The 21,384-nt window shown below is 34.6% G+C and overlaps 2 protein-coding genes across 2 annotated transcripts; both read left to right on the top strand.

Moving 5' to 3' along the window:
- Nucleotides 1-1,124: 1,124 nt before the first annotated feature.
- On the top strand, nucleotides 1,125-8,133 carry LOC145053109 (protein RRC1-like). The gene is made up of 18 exons (XM_079001094.1): nucleotides 1,125-1,280; nucleotides 1,959-2,053; nucleotides 2,140-2,269; nucleotides 2,433-2,475; nucleotides 3,839-3,899; nucleotides 3,997-4,149; nucleotides 4,508-4,624; nucleotides 4,718-4,883; nucleotides 4,962-5,074; nucleotides 5,195-5,266; nucleotides 5,339-5,560; nucleotides 5,722-5,780; nucleotides 5,898-5,979; nucleotides 6,066-6,203; nucleotides 6,280-6,504; nucleotides 6,571-7,325; nucleotides 7,411-7,574; nucleotides 7,682-8,133. The coding sequence occupies exons 2-18, from the start codon at nucleotides 1,979-1,981 to the stop codon at nucleotides 7,891-7,893; spliced, it is 2,787 nt and encodes a 928-aa protein (XP_078857220.1). The 5' UTR covers nucleotides 1,125-1,280; nucleotides 1,959-1,978; the 3' UTR covers nucleotides 7,894-8,133.
- A 2,204-nt stretch (nucleotides 8,134-10,337) lies between these two features.
- On the top strand, nucleotides 10,338-12,135 carry LOC145053108 (putative phospholipid hydroperoxide glutathione peroxidase). The gene is made up of 6 exons (XM_079001093.1): nucleotides 10,338-10,815; nucleotides 10,899-10,975; nucleotides 11,063-11,124; nucleotides 11,262-11,380; nucleotides 11,670-11,837; nucleotides 11,924-12,135. The coding sequence occupies exons 1-6, from the start codon at nucleotides 10,540-10,542 to the stop codon at nucleotides 11,951-11,953; spliced, it is 732 nt and encodes a 243-aa protein (XP_078857219.1). The 5' UTR covers nucleotides 10,338-10,539; the 3' UTR covers nucleotides 11,954-12,135.
- Nucleotides 12,136-21,384: the final 9,249 nt, after the last annotated feature.

Genomic DNA, 21,384 nt, shown 5'->3' with positions numbered 1-21,384 from the left:
AGGACATAGCCACTTTAGAGTAAGAGTAAGCCTATGCCCACCTTCAAATTCTTAATTTATTTTTCACTATGGTAGGACCACCCTCTTTGAATTAGTCGGAAACTCAAATCCCATTTCGCTCAAATCAACACCAAATCAGAAGGAATAACATGCACACAACATCGTCGTTTCTAGTCCTTTTAATCGAAGTTGGCAACTAGAATGGGATAGCAATGCAACAAACAACATGTTATTGTATGTTAAACTTTTCTGTTTCTAATTTGTTAATAAGAAACTTGGCAGCGGGAGTGGTATACTTGATTCAAGTAAGTGCTTATTTGTTTTTGATTTTTTGCTTCTTCAACTTGGATTCTTTCAAACTACTTTACTGCTCGCTAGATAAACTTTTACTTTGATTTTTAATAAGAAATTTGGTATGTTCTTTCATATTTAGGCCACTTTACTCGTATTTGTGCTCTTTAATTGATGGGTATACTTTTAAATTCTACTACATAAAAGATAATGAACCAAGGAAAAACATTGTGATAGTGATATATACTATCAACATTTTTTTTTGCTTGTAAGCGATTTATTATTTGTGATAGTTTGATGATTGTTTTGTTAACTTGCTTATGTAGTATTCTATCTTAATCCCATTCCCTAGAAATCAGAATAATGGTTGATTTGAAGAAGTTTGATAACTTAGGTGGAACACCTTAAATTTTTTTTGGTTTCGTCTATGTTGGTAAGTATTAATTCAATTATTATTATATATTTTTTGGTATGGAAAATACACATATTTTAAATTTGACTTTTACAGATGGAAAGTTTTCGGATGTAACTTGATACGAAATTCAGATGTTATATCATGACATAAAATAATGTCCTTTTGGAACTTTCGTAGATAAAAAATACATACCATTTTATTAGAAGTTGAAATCATTTCCAAAATTTATTCACCCATAAATCTATTTGTTAAAATCCAAAATCTAAAATTTCGATATAAGACACTATTGTTCACATATAAATTCATTGGTTTTAACATTTTGAACAATAACTATCGATATTATTACTTTTATTTTTCTTAAAATACCTATTAATAGGATATTTGATGATGTGATCTTAAAATTATTATTATTATTACTATTCACCAGCCCAATAAAATCACATCGGCTCTTCCTCGGCTGGGCTATCTCCCCAGTCCACCTCTCAGCTGACTGCTGTCTGCCGCACCCAAACAAAACACCGGCGACCGGATTATTCTTTTGAGTAGCAGTTTTCTTCTCCGATTAAGGATCGCGGTAACTTTTACCCTCTCGCTCCAACTATTGCTCTTGTATTCGTTTCTCGATATAGGATAAAGACGTGTAATTGAAATATTACTTTGTATAAAGTTAGGGTTTTTTTCGTCACCTGTGTTACTCTGTATTTTGTGATTTATATATATATGTAAAAGAATCTGTGTGCTATAATCGTTTACATGGCACCCCTCCAAAGAATGTAAAAGCTTTGATGCTGAATAAATGATTCGAGATTGAGGGTTCCTTTCGTTTTTGATATAAGTTGAAGATGCAGAATGTTGATTCTGCGTGTTGTGGTTACGCTCTAACTTTGCAAACGGACCTATTTGGTGATGATAGGGCGGGTTTTACTTCTAATGTTTGGTGCGTTTCATGCGCTTCTAGATGAATCTCGTTTTCATGGAATTTGGCCGATGGGTTCGCAGTTTTGGAATGTTTCACTTTAGGATAGAGGGCATGCGATTATAAAAGGGTTCCTATCTCATGTCACTCTTTTTCTGCAGTCACAGAGAACGTAATTGCCATCATAAAATGCTTTTTAACTGATTTCTAAATGGCTGAAACAAAAGATAAGTTTCAGAAAGATAATTAAACTCATATCTTGAAGGCTGTGTACAAATTGTATATGTTTGTTCAAGTTAGAATCTGTTTCCAATCTTGACGCATTTTGGCAAACAGATAAAGATTTTGGGGGAAAAATGAGTTCTTTTTCAATTACAAGGAAAAAGACACCTTTTCAAAAGCACCGTGAAGAAGAAGAGGCAAAGAAAAAGGTAATATCTATCTAGGTGATTATATTTTGTATATTTAGTGAATATTTTGATAGAGAACTCATTTGTTACTTGTTTATGTTATGCAGAGAGCTGAGGATGAAACAGCTCGTCTATATGCTGAGTTTCTGGAATCATTTCAAGGGGATGATGCACCTGGATTAAAAGCCTTTGTCAGAGGAGGAACAGTTAATGATGAGAAAGTGAAGCCTGATACAGGTCAGTTTGTTAATAGGACCTCGTGTGTACTTTTCAGTTTTGTTCTTCAACTTTTAAGTCATTTAGAATTTTTTTTTGTGCACATATATGGATAATGAATGATTTATATTCCATGGACACATTAATAAACAAATGGGCCTTTTTATTCATGCACGCATCGCAGGTGGAAATTCCAAAGATGTATCTGGTTCAAAGAAGGGGAGTAGGTAAATCAACACTTTTGATTCATATGTTACACTGCTCTTACCATAAGGCATTCTGAATATAGAAACAATAAGTGATGATGTCATCAAACTCTGCTTAAATCTTGTTTAGATTGCTACTAAAAAAGGCTAATAGGCTCTTGCTTGTAATTCAATTTTAGGTTCTTTATGTACTTAATATCTTTAGATGAGAGTCCGAGTATCGATATACTAATGTTGGACACTTTCTCTATTCATCCTAGAATCTGCACCTGTTTTTTTATGCCAACAACAACAAACGAATAAGCTATAAATCATAGTGAGTAACATAATACCAATGACATCTCTAGAATCAACATTGTTAAAACATCCATATATCAGTTATGGGTAAAATATCCAAATCCTTGTCCTCTTTACACTAGCATACACCTAAAGCCTAACACACTTTAGGCTTTATTTCAATACTCGACATAAGAAAGACATTAAATGGGATAATCCATTTTATATGTTATTACAATGCCACAATACCAGTTTACCGATATTATCCTATGTAAGTATTAAACATCTTTATATCAACAAAGGAATGATATACATAATAGTTACCATCATCATCATCTTTCTTGATGATTCCCAACAACATAGTTTCCAATTTCTATGGTTTAGTTTTCCAACTTTCAGTTATAACAAGATACTTTCGTATAAGTGCCATTCATATAGTTTAAACTTTAAAATCATGATACTAAACTACTTTCATATAGGTGCGGGGTGCCAATGTGCCATTCGTATAGTTTAGGCTTCCAACTTTTAATTACAATAGCTGTCAAATACCAAATACATTTCATTTCATTATACATTTCGATGCTTCCTTCCTTAAGTGTTAGCACTTTGTTCTAATAATTTGATGTTGTTTTCACTTATTTCTTGTATATGCACTTTATCTAACATCTGCTAACACGTAATCAATTCACTCTATCTTCATTTAGCTCTTAAAACATGAACCCATAAATCTCTAATCTGTGACTTTACACTTAAGTCATTTTTGCACGAAATAAATCATGCATTCGTCATTATTCCATGATTTAAACCAATAGTTCAATACATCTCAACATAAGCCCTAACTTGCGATTTTATCCAATTTCATAGATAAGAGGTGAAATCTTTCCTTTAAATGTTATTAACCTTGCTAATAAACAACATTTACTTCATAATCATGGGACCACCACCTTAGAAAGTGCTTCTACATCGTTTATGATCATGGGGGAATTAGTTAGTAATTACCATTATAGACCAGGGTAAAATGGTCATTTTATTGTGTGTTTTGAAGTATAGAACAGGTAATCTGGTAATCCGGGGTTGAACATTATGCATCAAAGTTTTGTATCTGCAGGTATGTTCCTTCTTTCATCCCCCCTCCTATGGCAACCAAGGGTAAAGATCATGAAAAACAGGTTAGTATCCCGATTAAAGCTTTCCATGATTATCTTGTATTTGTAGTTGTGGGTTTATCTTGTTTTTAAGCTAATTTTAGAAAGTGGATTTCTACAGAAAGAGGAGGAGAGGTCAAAGGAGAAAGGGAAAGGGAAGCCTAGGAATATAGACTATTTTATGGAGGAGTTGAAACATGAACAAGAAATGAGAGAAAGACGAAACCAAGAACGTGAACAATGGCATGATGGGCGTCAAACTGCTACTTCAACTGTAAGACATGATTAATCATTGAATTTGAATCTGATTAGTTATGTGAATAAAAAGAATTGATCATATATGGTATTATAAAAATAAAAAATCACTTGTTGGGAAAATGGTCTCAAAGATTTCTAATCACTCACCCAATGAAAAATTAGTGGAGAAAATTGAACACAAGGATAGAAGTGGAAAACTCCAAAACCAGAGAAAAACCATGGTAGAATCCAACTATATGATGACAAATTATCACAATCTCTCAAGCCTTATTATACACCTTTTTATAGGCATGGAGCCTACTTTACATTTCTACATTCTATATCTGTTTAAACTTCATTAGCCTTGATTAAACTATTGTATTTTACATACTCAGCTATCTACTCGATTTGATGAATTGCCTGATGAATTTGATCCAAGTGGAAAGCTTGGATCTTTTGATGATGGGGATCCTCAAACCACCAATCTTTATGTTGGGAATCTTTCACCTCAGGTGAGGTCATGAATCATGATGCTTTTAATTTACAAAAGGAATCCTAATCCTAACTAACTTTTTTTCATTTCTATAATAACGAAATTAATCCAGGTAGATGAAAATTTTCTGTTGCGTACATTTGGAAGATTTGGACCTATTGCTAGTGTGAAGATCATGTGGCCAAGAACAGAAGAGGAACGCAAAAGACAAAAAAACTGTGGTTTTGTGGCTTTTATGAATCGTGCAGATGGACAAGCTGCAAAAGATGAAATGCAAGGTTAAATAAATTAAACCCTTTTAACTCTTCGTTTGTTTATGTTTATACTTATATTAAGAAAGTTATTTATTGTTGCAGGGGTGATTGTTTATGATTATGAATTGAATATCGGGTGGGGAAAATCGGTTTCCCTCCCCTCTCAATCACTCCCTGCTCCTCCTCCAGGACAAATGGCCATCAGGAGTAAAGAGGTATGCAATGTTTTTATATTTTATAAATTTAGTAGTAGTGTAAAATGTAAATGCATGTTTTAATGGTTGAAAACAGTATCTGATTGGAATATTGTTTTTATTTTTGGTTTTGGTTTGCAGGGTGCCACTGTAATCTTGTCTGGTCCATCTGGTCCTCCTGTTACTTCTGTCCCAAGTCAGAATTCTGAGCTGGTAGGTTGACAGACTTTTATATATTTTTTCATCCTTTGTTTATGTATTGACATTTTTAACCTTGGTGTTTAGGTACTTACTCCCAATGTGCCAGATATAACTGTTGTATTGCTTGAAGATATTCGTCTTCGGAAAGTAATTGATACAATGGCTCTTTATGTTCTTGATGGAGGTTGTGCTTTTGAGCAAGCTATAATGGAGAGGGTTCGTGGGAATCCTCTTTTTAGTTTCTTGTTTGAACTTGGCTCTAAGGAACATACTTACTATGTTTGGAGGCTCTATTCCTTTGCTCAGGTTCACATACTTTCCTTAATTACTTCTTATATCAAGCTTCCCAAGATATGAAATTACATTTCAAGAAATAAAAATTAGGCGAGAGGATTCATTTCTAGAATTTCAAAGAAAAATTATGTTGAATGAAACTGAAAGAATAACTTTTGGCTTCACAAATGCAGGGTGATACTTTGCATAGGTGGCGAACTGAACCTTTCATTATGATAACTGGTAGTGGGAGGTAACGTATATTATTCATCTACACACATCATCTTTAATTAGTTTTTTTTTTTTTTGTGGATAAAAATCATAACTTTATAAATAATATGCAATAATTTTATACTTTTTGATTGTCTAGATGGGTACCTCCTGCTTTGCCAACAGCCAAGAGTCCAGAAAATGAGGAAACTGGAGCCACATTTGCTGCTGGAAGAAGCAGGGTACTATCTTTTTTCTATTATAGGCTTATAGCATTATTATTTCTATTTAAAAGATTTAAAAAAATAAAAAAAAATCTTCTTTACAGCGTGTTGAGACTGAACGAACACTAACCGATGCACAAAGAGATGAATTTGAAGACATGCTTCGTGCCCTAACATTAGAAAGAATTCAAATCAAAGAAGCAATGGGTTTTGCATTAGATAATGCTGATGCTGCTGGAGAGGTAAGTAATCGTGCACCTATTTGACAGGGGTAAAATGGTCATTTTTATAAAACTGAATCAGTTGCATTGGTTGCAGATAGTTGAAGTTTTGACAGAGTCTTTGACTCTTAAAGAAACACCAATACCCACTAAAGTTGCAAGGCTTATGCTTGTGTCAGACATTCTTCACAATAGTAGTGCTCCTGTAAAGAATGCATCTGCTTACAGAACCAAATTTGAAGCAAATTTGCCTGATATACTTGAGAGCTTCAATGACCTGTATAGGGGTATCACTGGAAGAATCACTGCTGAGGCACTTAAGGTAGTGTTTTGTACAATGGAATGGCCCATTCCATTCCATTCATACTAACTTTCTGTTGTTTTCCAGGAACGAGTTTTGAAAGTTCTTCAAGTATGGGCGGACTGGTTCTTATTTTCCGACGCCTACGTAAACGGTTTACGCGCCACATTTCTCAGATCCGGCAACTCTGGCGTTCTCCCATTCCATTCCATTTCCACCGACACCCCAGAAACCGAACACAACCCCAATTCCAACGATCTCGGAATCACCAATTCCGACGCAGCATTAGCCATAGGCAAAAGCGCCGCCACAAAAGAACTAATGAGTCTCCCTCTTTCCGAACTGGAAAGACGATGCCGCCACAATGGTTTATCCCTTATTGGCGGCCGAGAAGTGATGGTTGCACGGTTGCTTTATTTAGAAGAGTCGGAAAAGCAAAGGGGTTATGAGATAAACGATAATTTGAAATACTCAAATGTACGGAATCCGAGAGAGAGTAACGTCGATTCCGGCCCTGTGGGGTTTTCAGGAAGGAATCATGAGGTTTTGTCGGAAGGGAGAGGTTCGGAATCGTTGATTCCGATTCCGATTCCACAGCCTGAGTTGAAAGTGTTTCCTAATAAAATGAAAAGTGATTCTGTATTACCTGTTTCTAAGTGGGCTAGAGATGATGATGAAAGTGATGATGAACATAAGAGAAGTACTAAAGATCTTGCTTTAGGTTATTCATCTTCTGGAAGTGAGAATACTGGTGGTGGTGGTGGCGGCGGCAATGCTGAGGTGGCAGAGCCGCTAAGCAACGCTAACATTTTTTCCGATAGTGGGCTAAGTGAAGAGAAGAGGTTACTTTTATAGCATTGTACTTTGATTTAAAAAAAAATATATATATATTATTTTCTCACGGTTGCTTGTGTTGTATATGTGCAGGCAAAAGTTGAGACAAATTGAGGCTGCTTTGATTGAATATCGTGAAGTTTTAGAAGAAAGGGGAATGAAAAACAAAGAAGAAATTGAAAAGAAAGTTGCAGCTCATCAGAAACAGCTACAATATAAATATGGCTTAACAGATTCTAGTGAAGATGCATCAAAAAGTGAGTTTTTAAAATCCCTTTTTCTAAATTCAAGAAATAGCAACGTAAGTTGTGTATTATTAGTTTATTATAGCATCCTAATACAATTTTACTTTTTATGACAATAGGGTTATTATCATCTACAGACCGAAGGGGGGATAAAAGAGACAATTCGCGTGAATCTTCTAGAAAGCGTCACCGGAGTCACCGTGGCGGCAGTGAAAGCCCACCACCCCTACCACCACCAAAGTCATCAAGTAGAGACAGGGAGAAAGAACGAGACTATGACAGAGATAAACGCAGAGATAGAGACAGGGATAACAGGAGAAGAATGAGCTGAGTCAAGAATGCATCATGATGATGTATGTGGTGTTTTGTATGGTGGGAGAAAAAGTATGGGGTGCATGTCATTTGGTACAATTGAATGATGAATCTTATTTGGTGTATAAACGACATGGTTATTACTTTTTGTTTTGGAATGAGACTAATTGGTTTGGTTTATTGCACGTATGAGAAAATTCTTGTATTCGTGTTTTGAATTATGAAGCAACAATGGAAGGTGGAGTGTTACATGGTCAAATTCATTCAAGTGTATGGCTAATTTTATTAGGTCTTGATTCGTTTAAGCCTAGCTAACAATCTAGCAGGTTGGTTGCTGTGTACCTCATTTACTTCTTGCATTTATGCTTGGAAGAATACCGTGTTTGTGCAAAAGTGTTAAAAGTTTATGACATGTAAACCAATTTGATCTAGCTCATTTTATAAAATACCATAGTAAATATATTTTATAACACCATAAAATAAAACCAATCATGATTTTAATTTTGTCTTGAAGATTAGATCATATGAAAAAGATGTGGCAAATATTAGGGATTAATCCTAATTTTTTATTATTTATTTATTTTTAATTTGCCTAAATCACCATTATGTCTGACATGCATTGTTTCAGAACGACGGTTGTTGCTACCGGGGAAAAAGGGGAAAAGAAAGAAAGGAATTGTTTCCACAAGGAGCGGTTGTTTCCACGAGAGGTAAAAGGGTGTATGAGGAACTTGTTGGAGGAATGAAATAGTTGTTCCTGCTACACCATTAGTACCAATGCCATAAAAGAATCAAGGACATGCACCATGTTTAGTTGTGATGCTCTTGTTGTAAGAAACCTGTTGTCTGATTATTTATTAATCATGAATTCATTGTCCCCTCATCAACCACAAGTTAATCATGCAACATACATCGATATTTTTGATAGCACCATAACCCTGTCGAAAAATCTGGTCGGAACAACATCACCCTTTAGACCGTGAAGAACCATCACACTTCAGATGGATTGCTTCACCATAGAAGCAGAAGGACCGTTTGTAGTGATCACATCCCTACCACCTATAAGTAGGAATGGCAACGAGGTAGGTTCGGGGTGGGACATGGTTTCCTAAACCCGTCCTGATATCTTTCGGGTATTTTATTGGGACACCTTATTGGGTTTCGTGTTTTCCCATCAGATTTCGGATATCTTATCGGGTTTAAACAATCCATAACGAAATCTATATTCCGATTTAGGGTATCCCGATGTTTTATAAAAAATGTTACAAAAAATTACATTATTAAAAAGATATATGTTCTAGCATCCATTTTAAATTAAACATATGATGCATCACTTTGATAAAATAAACTCGATGTTATTTAAAAAATATTTGATTTATGTTTAGTGTAATATGTCAAAACATATAAAAAATCATTATGCAGATTGTTAATATATAAAAGGATTGCCATAGTAAGTATTGTATATTTGAATGTGTGCAATTAATATAAAAAAGGATTCAAACATTATATATATATATATATATATATATATATATATATATATATATATATATATATATATATATATATATATATATATATATATATATATATATCGGGGCAGGGCAGGGCGAGGATAACCCATTCACTGCCTCGAACCCGATAACGACCCGAAATGCTTGGGTTTCAGGTTTCTCCGTCAGGTTCGAGTTTTTTTTTTTTTGCTATCCCTAGATATAAGTCATCTCATTGGAGTTTCACATCCGAACATCAAAACTTACAATGGCATTGACGACTAAAGAGAAGAAGAATGACAATGAAGATGAGGGGAATAAGACGGTAGCAAGGTTGGTTTTATTTGGGGTGGGGTTTAAGTTTTTTTTTTTCTTTAAATAAAATTAGTTAAAAATAAATATAAAAAAAATTAAAAAAGGTAAATAAGTATTTTATATATGACTCAAGGACCAAGTATCTAAGATTTTGAAACTAAGACATTCACATAAACAAAAATTAGATTGAAATAGCGATATTTTTAAAACAATAGGGACCATGTATTTAATAATGTTTTCTTTTTCTTTTTTAAATGAAATTAATTAAAAATAAATATAAAAGAAATTATAAAAAGAAAATAAGTCATTTTATAATTTATATGGATCAAGGACTAATCATTTAAGATTTTTTTCTTTCTCTTTCAATAATGTTCTCTATCTTTATTATATAATCTTTAATTATGTGTTTTTGTTTTTATTACATAACTTTTATTTTTAATTAATTATATATATATATATATATATTTATTAATTATACTTTTTTATAATTAATTAATTTTCAAAAAATATATATAGTAAAATGAAAAATGATCAATTTTTAGGTTATAAATAATAAAAAGAAAATGATAAGAAAAATTGAAAAGATAAAAGGTAAAAAATGAATATACGATTCTTCTTTTATTAGGCCGTGGACTCTGGTGTGTACTCTTGAGTGCCTTTCATTACAGATGGATATCTCGTGTCCCCGTGCCTACTTACATTTTCTAAGCAAACAACATCAGCTTCCATTGTAAACCCTTTCACCAAACTCCCTTTTAAACATCAAAAACTCCCTTTTAAACATCAAAACCATCTTTCCCACTCTCAAAATTCCATATAATCACAACTTTCTATTTTCTGTAATCATACATTCAACAATGGCATCCATGCCTTGCTCTTCAAATCTCACTTCCCCACTTTTCGATTTCTCTAAATCCAACCGAACCCATCAACCGTTTTGCCTCTCTCTTCCCTCTTGTTCTACAGTTACTTCCATTAAATCGTTGTTAGCGTCATCAAATTCAGGGTTTTTCCAACATGGGTTTGCTCTAAAAGCTGGGATTTCCTCTGGGGTTTCGTCGAATTCTCGATCTCAATTTGGGGTTTTTGCTGCAGCCACCACAGGAAAGAGTATCTATGATTTTACTGTAAAGGTACACTTAATTGCAGCCTTCTGTATTTGCTTAATGGACCGAGTCATGTAAAATTTGTGTTGATATATTGTTATATGATGCAGGATATTGATCGAAAGGAGGTTCCTCTTTCCAAATACAAGGGAAAGGTTTTGTTAATCGTTAATGTTGCATCACAATGGTAGTTTCCGCTTCTATGATTCTCATACTATTACTGCAATTAAGGTGATTTATGCCTTTCTGACTTCAAATTGACGTGGGTTTTCAGTGGTTTGACGACATCAAACTACTCAGAGCTCTCTCAAATCTATAACAAGTACAAAGATCAAGGTTAGCGATGAAATACGAGGCTAATTGTATTAGTTTTTCTGATAATAGTTGAATAAAAATTCCATCCAACTTGTAAATCGTTGTAATAAGGTCTACTATGGCTTTGTGTTTTTAACCTGTAAATCCTTTATGTGTAGGTCTTGAAATCCTGGCATTTCCCTGCAATCAGTTTGGGTTCCAAGAACCTGGTTCAAATGATCAGATTAAACAATTTGCTTGTACAAGGTTCAAAGCAGAGTTCCCAATTTTTGATAAGGTTTGTTGGGGTTTTCTCTACTTATTCTCTATATGATTTGACTTCCAAAGTCAAAAAACTATTCTTCTTGAACAAGATTCATGTAGGTTCTTTAAGTTCTGATAAAAGATTGTCAACTAAGTTAAATTCTACGACATACAATAAACAAAATCTGTTCCATTCCTGCATTCCAACAAAAAATGTTACTCCATTCCATTCCATCAAACCAAATAGTCTTTCTTATTCCATTCCTCATTTCATCTTGGATCAAATTGATTAAACAACAAGACTAATATCTTATATGCCCTAGGTTGATGTAAACGGCCCATTCACAGCCCCAATTTATCAGTTTCTCAAATCAAGCACAGGAGGATTATTAGGCGATTTGGTGAAGTGGAATTTTGAGAAGTTTTTAGTAGATAAATCTGGAAAAGTCGTTGAAAGATACCTTCCTACTACTTCCCCTCTCCAGATTGAGGTACACAACACTTTCTGTTAAAAATTATCAACTTTTGAGCTATCTTTGTGACAAAAAACAATGTTAATTTTTGCATTGTTATGCAGAAGGACATACGGAAGCTTGTTGCAGCATAATATGATTACATACTCACAATCGTGGATACCAAGTCTTTATAGTTTTCGTGTAATATTTTGCATCTAACATCATGTTATTTGTTGTACCTTTATTGTTGTCATGAAGAACAAATAGTGTCTATATCGGAAATCCGTGGATTCATTATACTTGTATTTATCTAAATATATCTACAGTTAATGTACTTGTTATCATGTTATATTTTTTTTTGTCCTTCAACATATGTGGATAAATGAGATACATCATGTTTTTATGAGTAGAGTGAAAGCATATATGGTCGTAGTGGCTTTTAAAGTGCTTGATGGCAATAACATTGAAAGAAGTAGTTTGTGCTCGACATGGGGAGCTATTTTTCATCACACCGAATGTGTGTTTATCTTGTATTTATAGGTATGTTACAACTTCTAAAACAATAAATTATCAGAAAACAATACGTTCTTTTGCAAGGAATATGGTGCTATGAACATCAGAAAGCAGCTGGGTCAAGAAAAAATGAGATACATCAAGCATGTCAAGAAAAAAATTCATGTGTAACGCCATAATCATAAAAAATGTTCTGTACAAAAGGGAATACCAAGACATATTGAGGCAACCAAATCGACGACCAAGCAAACAAGAGCCTTTATAGCGGCTTTATAGCGCTGAGCATATACCAATACAACATAATAATAATAAGCCCTGCTAACATCCCCTGTAGTGAGAACGGGAGGAGAATCTCGAACGTTTAAGCTGGATCTAAAATCGAGAAATAATATAGAAGGTAGACTCTTCGTAAATATATCAGCATATTGAGACGAGGGAACATGAAGAACACGGACATGTCCAATAGCAACCTTGTCTCTCACAAAATGAACATCAATTTCTATGTGCTTGGTCCGTTGATGTTGAACCGGATTAGAGGACATGAATACCGCACTGACATTGTCACAATAAACAATAGTAGCCCGATGAGGAGAATAATGAAGCTCTAGTAGAAGATTACCAATCCAAAATGTCTTTGCAACAGCATTTGCTACACCCCTATATTCAGCTTTTGCACTAGATTGTGATGTCGTGTTCTGGCGTTTGGAAGACTAGGAGATCATATTCTGCCCAAGAAAGACACAATAACCTGTTGTAGAACGTCGAGTAACCAGGTAGCCACCCTAGTCAGCATCAGAGTAGGCAAGCAGATCACGACTGCACGAGGAAAATAGTTGAAGACCATGAGCAGGCAAGCAGATCACGACTGCACGAGGAAAATAGTTGAAGACCATGAGCTGTAGTGCCACGAATATAGCGCAATATGCGCTTAAGAGCAGTAAAATGTGGTTCACGGGGATCATGCATGTAAAGACAAATCTGCTGAACTGCATATATAATATCTGGTCTCGTAAACGACAAACGTAAGGTATTGAAGAGCTCCTGCAATGCTACGATATAATGTGGGATCATCAACGGGAGACCAGACCCATCAAGTTTGGAGGATATATCTTTTGGAGTACGAGCAGGTTTGCAGTTGAGCATAGAAGCACGTTCAAGAATTTCAGTGGCATATTTTTGTTGAGATAAAAATAGTCTAGTGGTGGACAGAACAACTGCAATACCCAAAACATAGTGAAGATCACCAAGATCTGTCATGGAGAACTCAACACTCAACAAGGAAATAATGTAAGTTAGCAGCCGTGAAGAAGAGCCTTTAAGAACAATGTCATCCACGTATAATAAAATATATGCCATAGAATCGCCATGTCTATATATGAATAAGGATGAGTCACACCTGCTATGAACAAAACCAATCCGTGAGAGAAACATAGCAAACCGTTGAAACCAAGCTCGAGGAGCTTGTTTGAGGCTGTACAAGGATCTTTGTAAGAGACAAACATGATCAGGTCTGGAGGGATCCCGAAAACCTGGAGGTTGCTGCATATAGACAGTTTCCTGTAAGTGGCCATGCAGAAACACATTTTTCACATCAAGTTGGTGAATGGGCCAGTCATGTGTGATAGCAATGCCCATAATTGTACGTATAGTGGTCGGCTTAACCACTGGGCTAAAAGTCTCATCACAGTCGATACCGGGCCTTTGGCTTCGTCCATTAGCCACAACCCGAGCTTTATAACGAGACAAGGAGCCATCCGCATTTAATATCTTCTTAAACAGCCAAATACAATTTATAATGTTAGCCGCAGGTGGACGCGGAACAAGTACCCAAGTTTTGTTTGAGATAAGAGCAGTATATTCTTCCGTCATAGCATTAAGCCAGTTGGGATCATTAAATGCCTGTAAATAATTTTTAGGGACCAGAGAGATAGAGTCAACATGAAGATTGAGCTTTCGAATGGGTTTAACAATCACCATTTTTGACCTAGTGACCATGGGGTGTTGAGATTGAATGTGAATTGTACCTGAAGATACATCGGAGGAAGAAGATGGAGAAGATGTATGTGGGCCGGTCGAGGAAGAACTGGATGAAGGCGAGCTCATTGGGTTGTTTTGCACTGAAGGCTCCATAGAACTAGGCTGACCTGTAGATGTAGCCGGAGAAGGGTGAACTGATGAATGAAAATCATCGGTGGGAGAAGGAGTCTCAAGAGGATCTCCAACAAAATTATTACGGAAGGACGTTGTGTGAAGCTCGACATTTTCAAGGAAAGAATATGATGGAGCGACATTAGGAGTCATAGAACTAAAAGGAAAAACCATCTCATCAAAAACTACATGACGAGAAATAATGATTTCATTTGTGTCAAGATTAAGACAACGATATCCTTTGTGGTTTGTTAGATAACCAAGGAAGATGCAAGGAGTGGATTGGGGTGATAGTTTGTGAGGAGTAACAATGTGAGGAAAACAGAGACATCCAAACACACAAAGATGATCATAGGTTGGTTGAGTTTTGTGAAGTTTATGGAAGGGTGTGTCATGACCAATGGTGGAAGATGGAAGAATGTTTATAAGATGAGCGGACATATGAAGTGCTTCAACCCAAAAATTGGTAGGAAGACGAGCATGAAACAAAAGAGTGCGAATTCCATTGTTGAGAGTACGTATCATACGTTCGGATTTACCATTTTGTTGAGATGTGTAGGGCAAGAGAAACGTATGATGATGCCATTTTGATCAAACAACCGTTGAAATTTATTGGTGTTGTATTGACCCCCATTATCACATTGAAGAGATTTGATATCATATTGGAATTGGTTTTTAACAAAAGCACGAAAAAGCACAAACTTATCAAACACTTCAGATTTAGAACGCAACGGATACACCCAAACATAATGAGAATAGTCATCAAGAAACAAAACATATTATTTAATACCACTTGTACTCTCAACAGGAGAGGTCCAAACATCAGAATGCACAAGTTCAAAAAGAAAAAAGGAAACAGAATTAGACAAACTAAAAGGCAACCTTATGTGTTTGCCTTTTTGACAAGCATGACATAAACTAGAATCTTTATTGGAACATGAAATAAAACCATTAGTAACACGGGGTGAGTTGTATAATGCTTTGTACTTTTTGTTAAATGTGGTGTGTTTGTGTGTATATATATATATATACACACACACACACACACTAGGCGAATGCCCGCGTGTTGCGCAGAAACACATATATAGTTGAAGTTTTTACAAATATATGTTTTCTTTTTAAATATAAAAATAACGCTGTTGTTAAATTTGATATAATAATTTTTATACTAAATTGATATAATATGTTGATTATTTTGAATTATATGATATATATACATCTATTATAACTTCATAATCTCAATTGTTTGAATGACTTCTACCCGCGAGTTACACATGAATAAAATTAAATATAATATATGGTTTAATGTTATTTATAGTTGTTGTTATTATTAATTAATTTTTTAAAATTTATTTGCTTAATGTTTTAATTTCTATCATTATAATTATTTAAAACATCAAACATTATTTATTGATTTTAAAGGTAGCAATATAATCATTTATACACATTTATTTTTAACTATTCTTATTGTAAGTTATTTTAAGCTACTTATTTGAAAACTCTTAACGATTATAAAAATATCTTTAGGAAATATTTTAGTTAAATTGAGATTACAATTTAGTTTTTGCATTTATCACTATAATTTATCACTTTTAACTATTTACAAAATATTCTTTGTTATTTAGTGCTACTGAAATTTATATTTAAGTTGACATTGTAATGTGCAAAAACACCTATATAGTTGAATTCTTTACAAATATATGTTTTTTTTAAATATAATAATAACGTTGTTGTTAAATTTGATATAATAATTCGTATACTAAATTGATATAATATATTGATTATTTTGACTTATACGATAATATACACATATATTATAACTTTATAATCTTAAGCGTTTGAATGACTTCTACCCAGGAGTTACACATGAATAAAATTAAATATAATTTATGATTTAATATTATTTATAGTTGTTATTGTTAACTAATTTTTTTTAAATTTATTTGCTTAATGTTTTAATTTCTATCATTATAATTATTTAAAACATCAAACATTATTTTTTGATTTTAAAGGTAATAGTATAATCATTTATATATTTTTAACTATTGTAATTGTAAGTTATTTTAAACTACTTATTTGGAAACTTTTAACAATTATAAAAATATCTTTAGGAAATATTTTAGTTAAATTGAGATTACAATTTAGTTTTTTGCATTTATCACTATAATTTATCACTTTTAACTATTTATAAAATATTCTTTAGTTTTTTAAGTGGAATTGAAATTTATATTTAAGTTGACATTGTAATGTTATATTTATGTTCACAATTTAAGTATGTTGTCCAAACTATTCAAAAGTTGTAACTCTAAACTGATAATGGTTTACATTTAACATCATATTAAATGTAATAAATTAAGTATAATATGTTAAAAGTTAAAGGCATAACTTTATAAGTAGAAGTAAATATATTACTTTAAAATTGAAATTTAGTTTATTTATGATTACACTTTAGGTTTGATATTTATTTAACCTTACTAACCAACTTATAATCTTTATTAGAAAGACACCACAATGTATCACTTTTAACTATTTACAAAATATTCTTTGGGTTGTTTAAGTTAAATTAAAATTTATATTTAAGTTGACCCTGTAATGTTATATTTAAATTAATAATTTAAGTATTTTATACAAATTGATCCAAAATTGTATCTTTGAAATGATAATGGTTTACATCCAATAATATATTAAAACTAATAAATTAAGTATAATATGTTATAAGTTAAAAAACATAACTTTATAAGTAGATGTAACAATACAAATCAGGTACACCTTTGAAACCCTTGAAAATGAATTAATTGGCAAAAATGGTCCCACTCGTACGTTAGGCGTACCTAAGTGTATGCTTAGCGTACTATGGGAGAAGGATCGCGAAGGAACCTTACGTACGCGGGGAGTACGTAAGGGTACACCTGGCGTACACAACATAGGGCCATAACCCTAAATCTCGCACTTGACCCCTATTTAAACACCTTTTAGCCTCTTGGTCTAAATCCTATCAGTCTCTTTAGCCTCATTTCGTCCACCTACAGCTGGGATATTGTGTGAGAGGGTTTTGAGCTTAAGGAGTGGGTTTTTGTGACCATTTTAGAGTTCATTCAAGAAGAGGGAATTGCTAAGCAAGCTTGGGGTGGTTTGGTGCTTCAAGAATCTGCATCTAGGTCACTTTGCAAAGCTTCTGGAGGTATAAAGCTATGACCTTGCCATCTTATTCATTTGACTTAGCTAAGGTTTTCTAGTTTGTCCCTTTGATTGATTTTGGACCTCCTTTTGTGAGGTAAGCAACTCCAGAGGATGGATATGACAGATATGAGGTCCCTTGGTCCTTTTGCAACATAAAAATGGAGTCTTGGTGCGTGTTTTGACCTCATGCATGGGTTAAGAACCTTAGAAAGGTCTTAATGGGGAGGGGGGGGGGGTTTGGGAACATATGAGGCATGCAAACGATAAAGTTGCCAACTTTATGCCCTAGGTCGTCTTGATAAGCGTAGATCTGACTTTTGGACGTAAAAGAATTGAGTACTAAGCACTTAATGGAAAAAGTGTTTAATCTGTTAGTTCGCTAGGCATAACCCAGTGTACGTTGCACGTAAGTCCCAGAGCTCGAGTACGGTGCGTGTACCAGGGTAGTACGCTAAGCGTACGTATCACATATGGCTTGGATCTGTTTTGGGCCTTCGATCTGTTGGGCCTCATTTGGTTATTGGACTTGGTTGCATTCTGAGAATAATGAGCCATTTTATCTGTATTGGGCCATTGGTGTTATGGTAGGCTCTTAATGGGCCAATTGGCCCATTAATGATTTTGGCCAGGGACCCCATTGTTAGCCAACGCTGGGTGGTTGTGACAACCCAAAGTTTATTCCGTTATATTACCCCGTTCTGTTAATGGAATATTCCATTTTATAAAAGTTCCGTTAATTTGGGGTCGTCAAATAAATAAATGTTTTATTTATTTATATTTTATGTCGTTATCGTCGTGATAAAAAAAATAATAAAAACACGTACTTTACATTTCCATTTAATTGGAAAAAGTTAATTTTTATTACGACCATTTAACCGGGTAAAAAGCTTAAACCTCGGTAAACTTTGGTATCGGGTAGTCGTATACCGGGTGCAACACCCAAGGTATATATATAGGGAGTTGGGTACTCCATTTGAAGCTTTTACCACCCTAAACCCATTTCCTCCCTCTACCCTCTCTCTCAAGCTCGTTTTCGACTCAAAACCGCGAATTTCCGCCTCCAAAACGTAAGTCCTCTTACCCTAACTTATTCTAAACATCATGGCTTGTTGATATAGCTCAAAAATCACCCAATAAAGCCAATTAAAAGGAGTTCACGGCCTAAGAACCTCTTTAGGTCGTAAACACCTTAAATGGTGCCAAAATACCCAAAACTCCCTCCCTTAGGCTTGGAAACTAATTTAGGATTAAGCCTAGAAGTGTTTGAACCTCAAATCAACAAGTTTAGGGGCTTGAAAGAGGGTTTACGGCCCAAGAGCATTCTTAGGCCGTAAACTCCTCAAAACATGCAAATCAAGCCTCAAAATCACTTCCAAATCACATTTAGACTTAAGATATGGCTTAGGGGCTTGCTATTTCGGGTTTGGAACAATTAAACACAAACATTTGGGGGGTGAAATAGAGTTCACGGCCCAAGCATGTGCTTAGGCCGTAAACTACCCTAAACCATGCAAAATGGGAGTTTAAGCCCCTAAAGAGCCCTATACCCTTACTAGAATTTGTTAGAATTAAACCAAAGGCCTAGAAATCAAGGAGTGGGGTGTATGAGAGTTTACTACCATAAACCATAGGGTTTACGGCCGTAAACTCCCAAGGAGTGGCCTTTGGGCCGTAAACTCCAAGGGAGTATACTCTTGGACCCTTAAACACCCCTATAGCCTTGTATGATTCCTTAAATCCATTTCTAGAACCACATGAGACTTGAAATCATTCAAAAACACTCCTCCCGTGAGTTTACGGCCGTAAACTCATGGGGGATGTGGCCTCCCAACCGTGAACTCACTTAAAGTGAGTTTTAGGAGAGTAAACTCCCTATCTAAGCCACACACACCCTTAAATGTTACCCAGGACACCCCTAGCACTTAATCAAAGTGTTTTCCGCACCTTAGAATGCGTATACTTGTTTAATTAGTATTATATGTACTAATTGTATGTAAACATATGTCATCATATGTTAATAGGTCACTAAGTGTGTTCAAGTCTTTACTTGACACCGAGCACCCAACCGACACCTTCGTTCGATCCACTTACGACAGGTGAGTTCATACCCCTGAATGAACCTTTTAAATGTTTTTACATGTTTTAATGGGGGGGGGGGATACAAGTTAAACATGCCAGTAATCATATCAATCACATGTGATTGATAACCCGCATGCACAAGGATTTATTACACTGTCAACTGTTTTACCAAATTTGATACTGTAAATGGTTTTCTAAAATGTCTTTACTTGTTCAAATCTTTATTTATATTGTTTATCAAGCTATAACGAAATGCGTTTATGAAAGGTTTTCTAAGGATTTCTAAAGGCTTATAAACTTATTTTATAATAGAATACCAAGTCGTGAATTTCTTAAGTACAAAGGTTTTCCTAAAGTTTTTCATCAAAGTTTTCTCCCATGTTTTTATACTCCTACTTGGTTGAGATACTACTGCTTCACTTCTACTTAGTTTAAACTCCTACTTAATAACACTTTCACTTCATGATACACTTATACTTGTTAACACTTCTACTTCACTTATACTTGTTAACGCTTCTATTTCACTTATACTTGTTAACGCTCCTACTTCACAATACGCTTCTACTTCATGATATGCTTTTACTTAACAATACGCTTTTACTTCACGATACGCTTATACTTCACGATACGCTTATACTTCACGATACACTTTTACTTCACAATACACTCCTACTTCACGATACGCTTATACTTCACGATACGCTTATACTTCACGATATGCTTATACTTCACGATACGCTCCTACTTCACGATACGCTTATACTTCACGATACGCTCCTACTTGTTAACACTTATACTTTCTGAAACTTACCAACTAGGAATGCTAGAGCCAAACATAAAGTTTAAAATACTATGGGAGTATTTTGGAATACTAAAAGACTCACATTAATCCCAAAATCGAATTCAGAAGATAATAAACAAACAAGAAATTAAAATACCATAGGGGTATTTTAGGATCCATAGACAACCTTGTGTGAAGAACTAAAAAGATCCTTATTGATATACCTACAATTACAGAGAGTATACTCCCAAGGTTATATATAATAAGGATCCCATAGGCTAAGAATGTGTGGTTTCGCTCTACTTCCTTTTCCTTGTTTGGATGTGGATATCGAGTAGTATCACATATTCGAAGGCCTATCAGATCTAAGCTATATATGATTTGTATACCCTATGTAATCGTAGCAGGACTTGATATGGGTCATCCAGTGAAATGTTAATAATCTCTTAGGATTCTTTAGACATTTCCATTCTCGCACGAACCCTGTAGAAAACCCTATCCACTTCAGTACTCGGCAGAAGAGTTGATTCAGACCCAGAAGAGGTTCATTGAGAAGATTTCCTGTTCGGAGATAAATGAACTAGGTCGAGACTATTGAAACCACCAAGTGCCTATATCTTCTTAGGTACATCGGTGAGAAATTCACCTAAACTTCCGAGATTTCTAGTCATCCATCATGAAGAGATGACACCCAGAGTCGGATTCGGAAGTAAGGCGGAGTAGAAATTCAATATGTCTTCACGAGAAAAGAACCCTAGGTAATTACCCGAAGGAAATCAACGCCGATCCCAGTCAAAGCTACGAGGTAGACAGAGGGAGCCAGTACATGGAACTCGAGAAGTGTCTTTTCCTCGTGTTCGTCATGCTAATACACCCATAAAA

The sequence above is a fragment of the Lactuca serriola genome, chromosome 5, assembly GCF_051521515.1.
Source record: "Lactuca serriola cultivar US96UC23 chromosome 5, Lser_US96UC23_V15, whole genome shotgun sequence".
NCBI lineage: Eukaryota > Viridiplantae > Streptophyta > Magnoliopsida > Asterales > Asteraceae > Lactuca > Lactuca serriola.
Note: the sequence above shows the minus strand (reverse complement) of the source record. Positions and strands in the feature narration are given on the sequence as shown.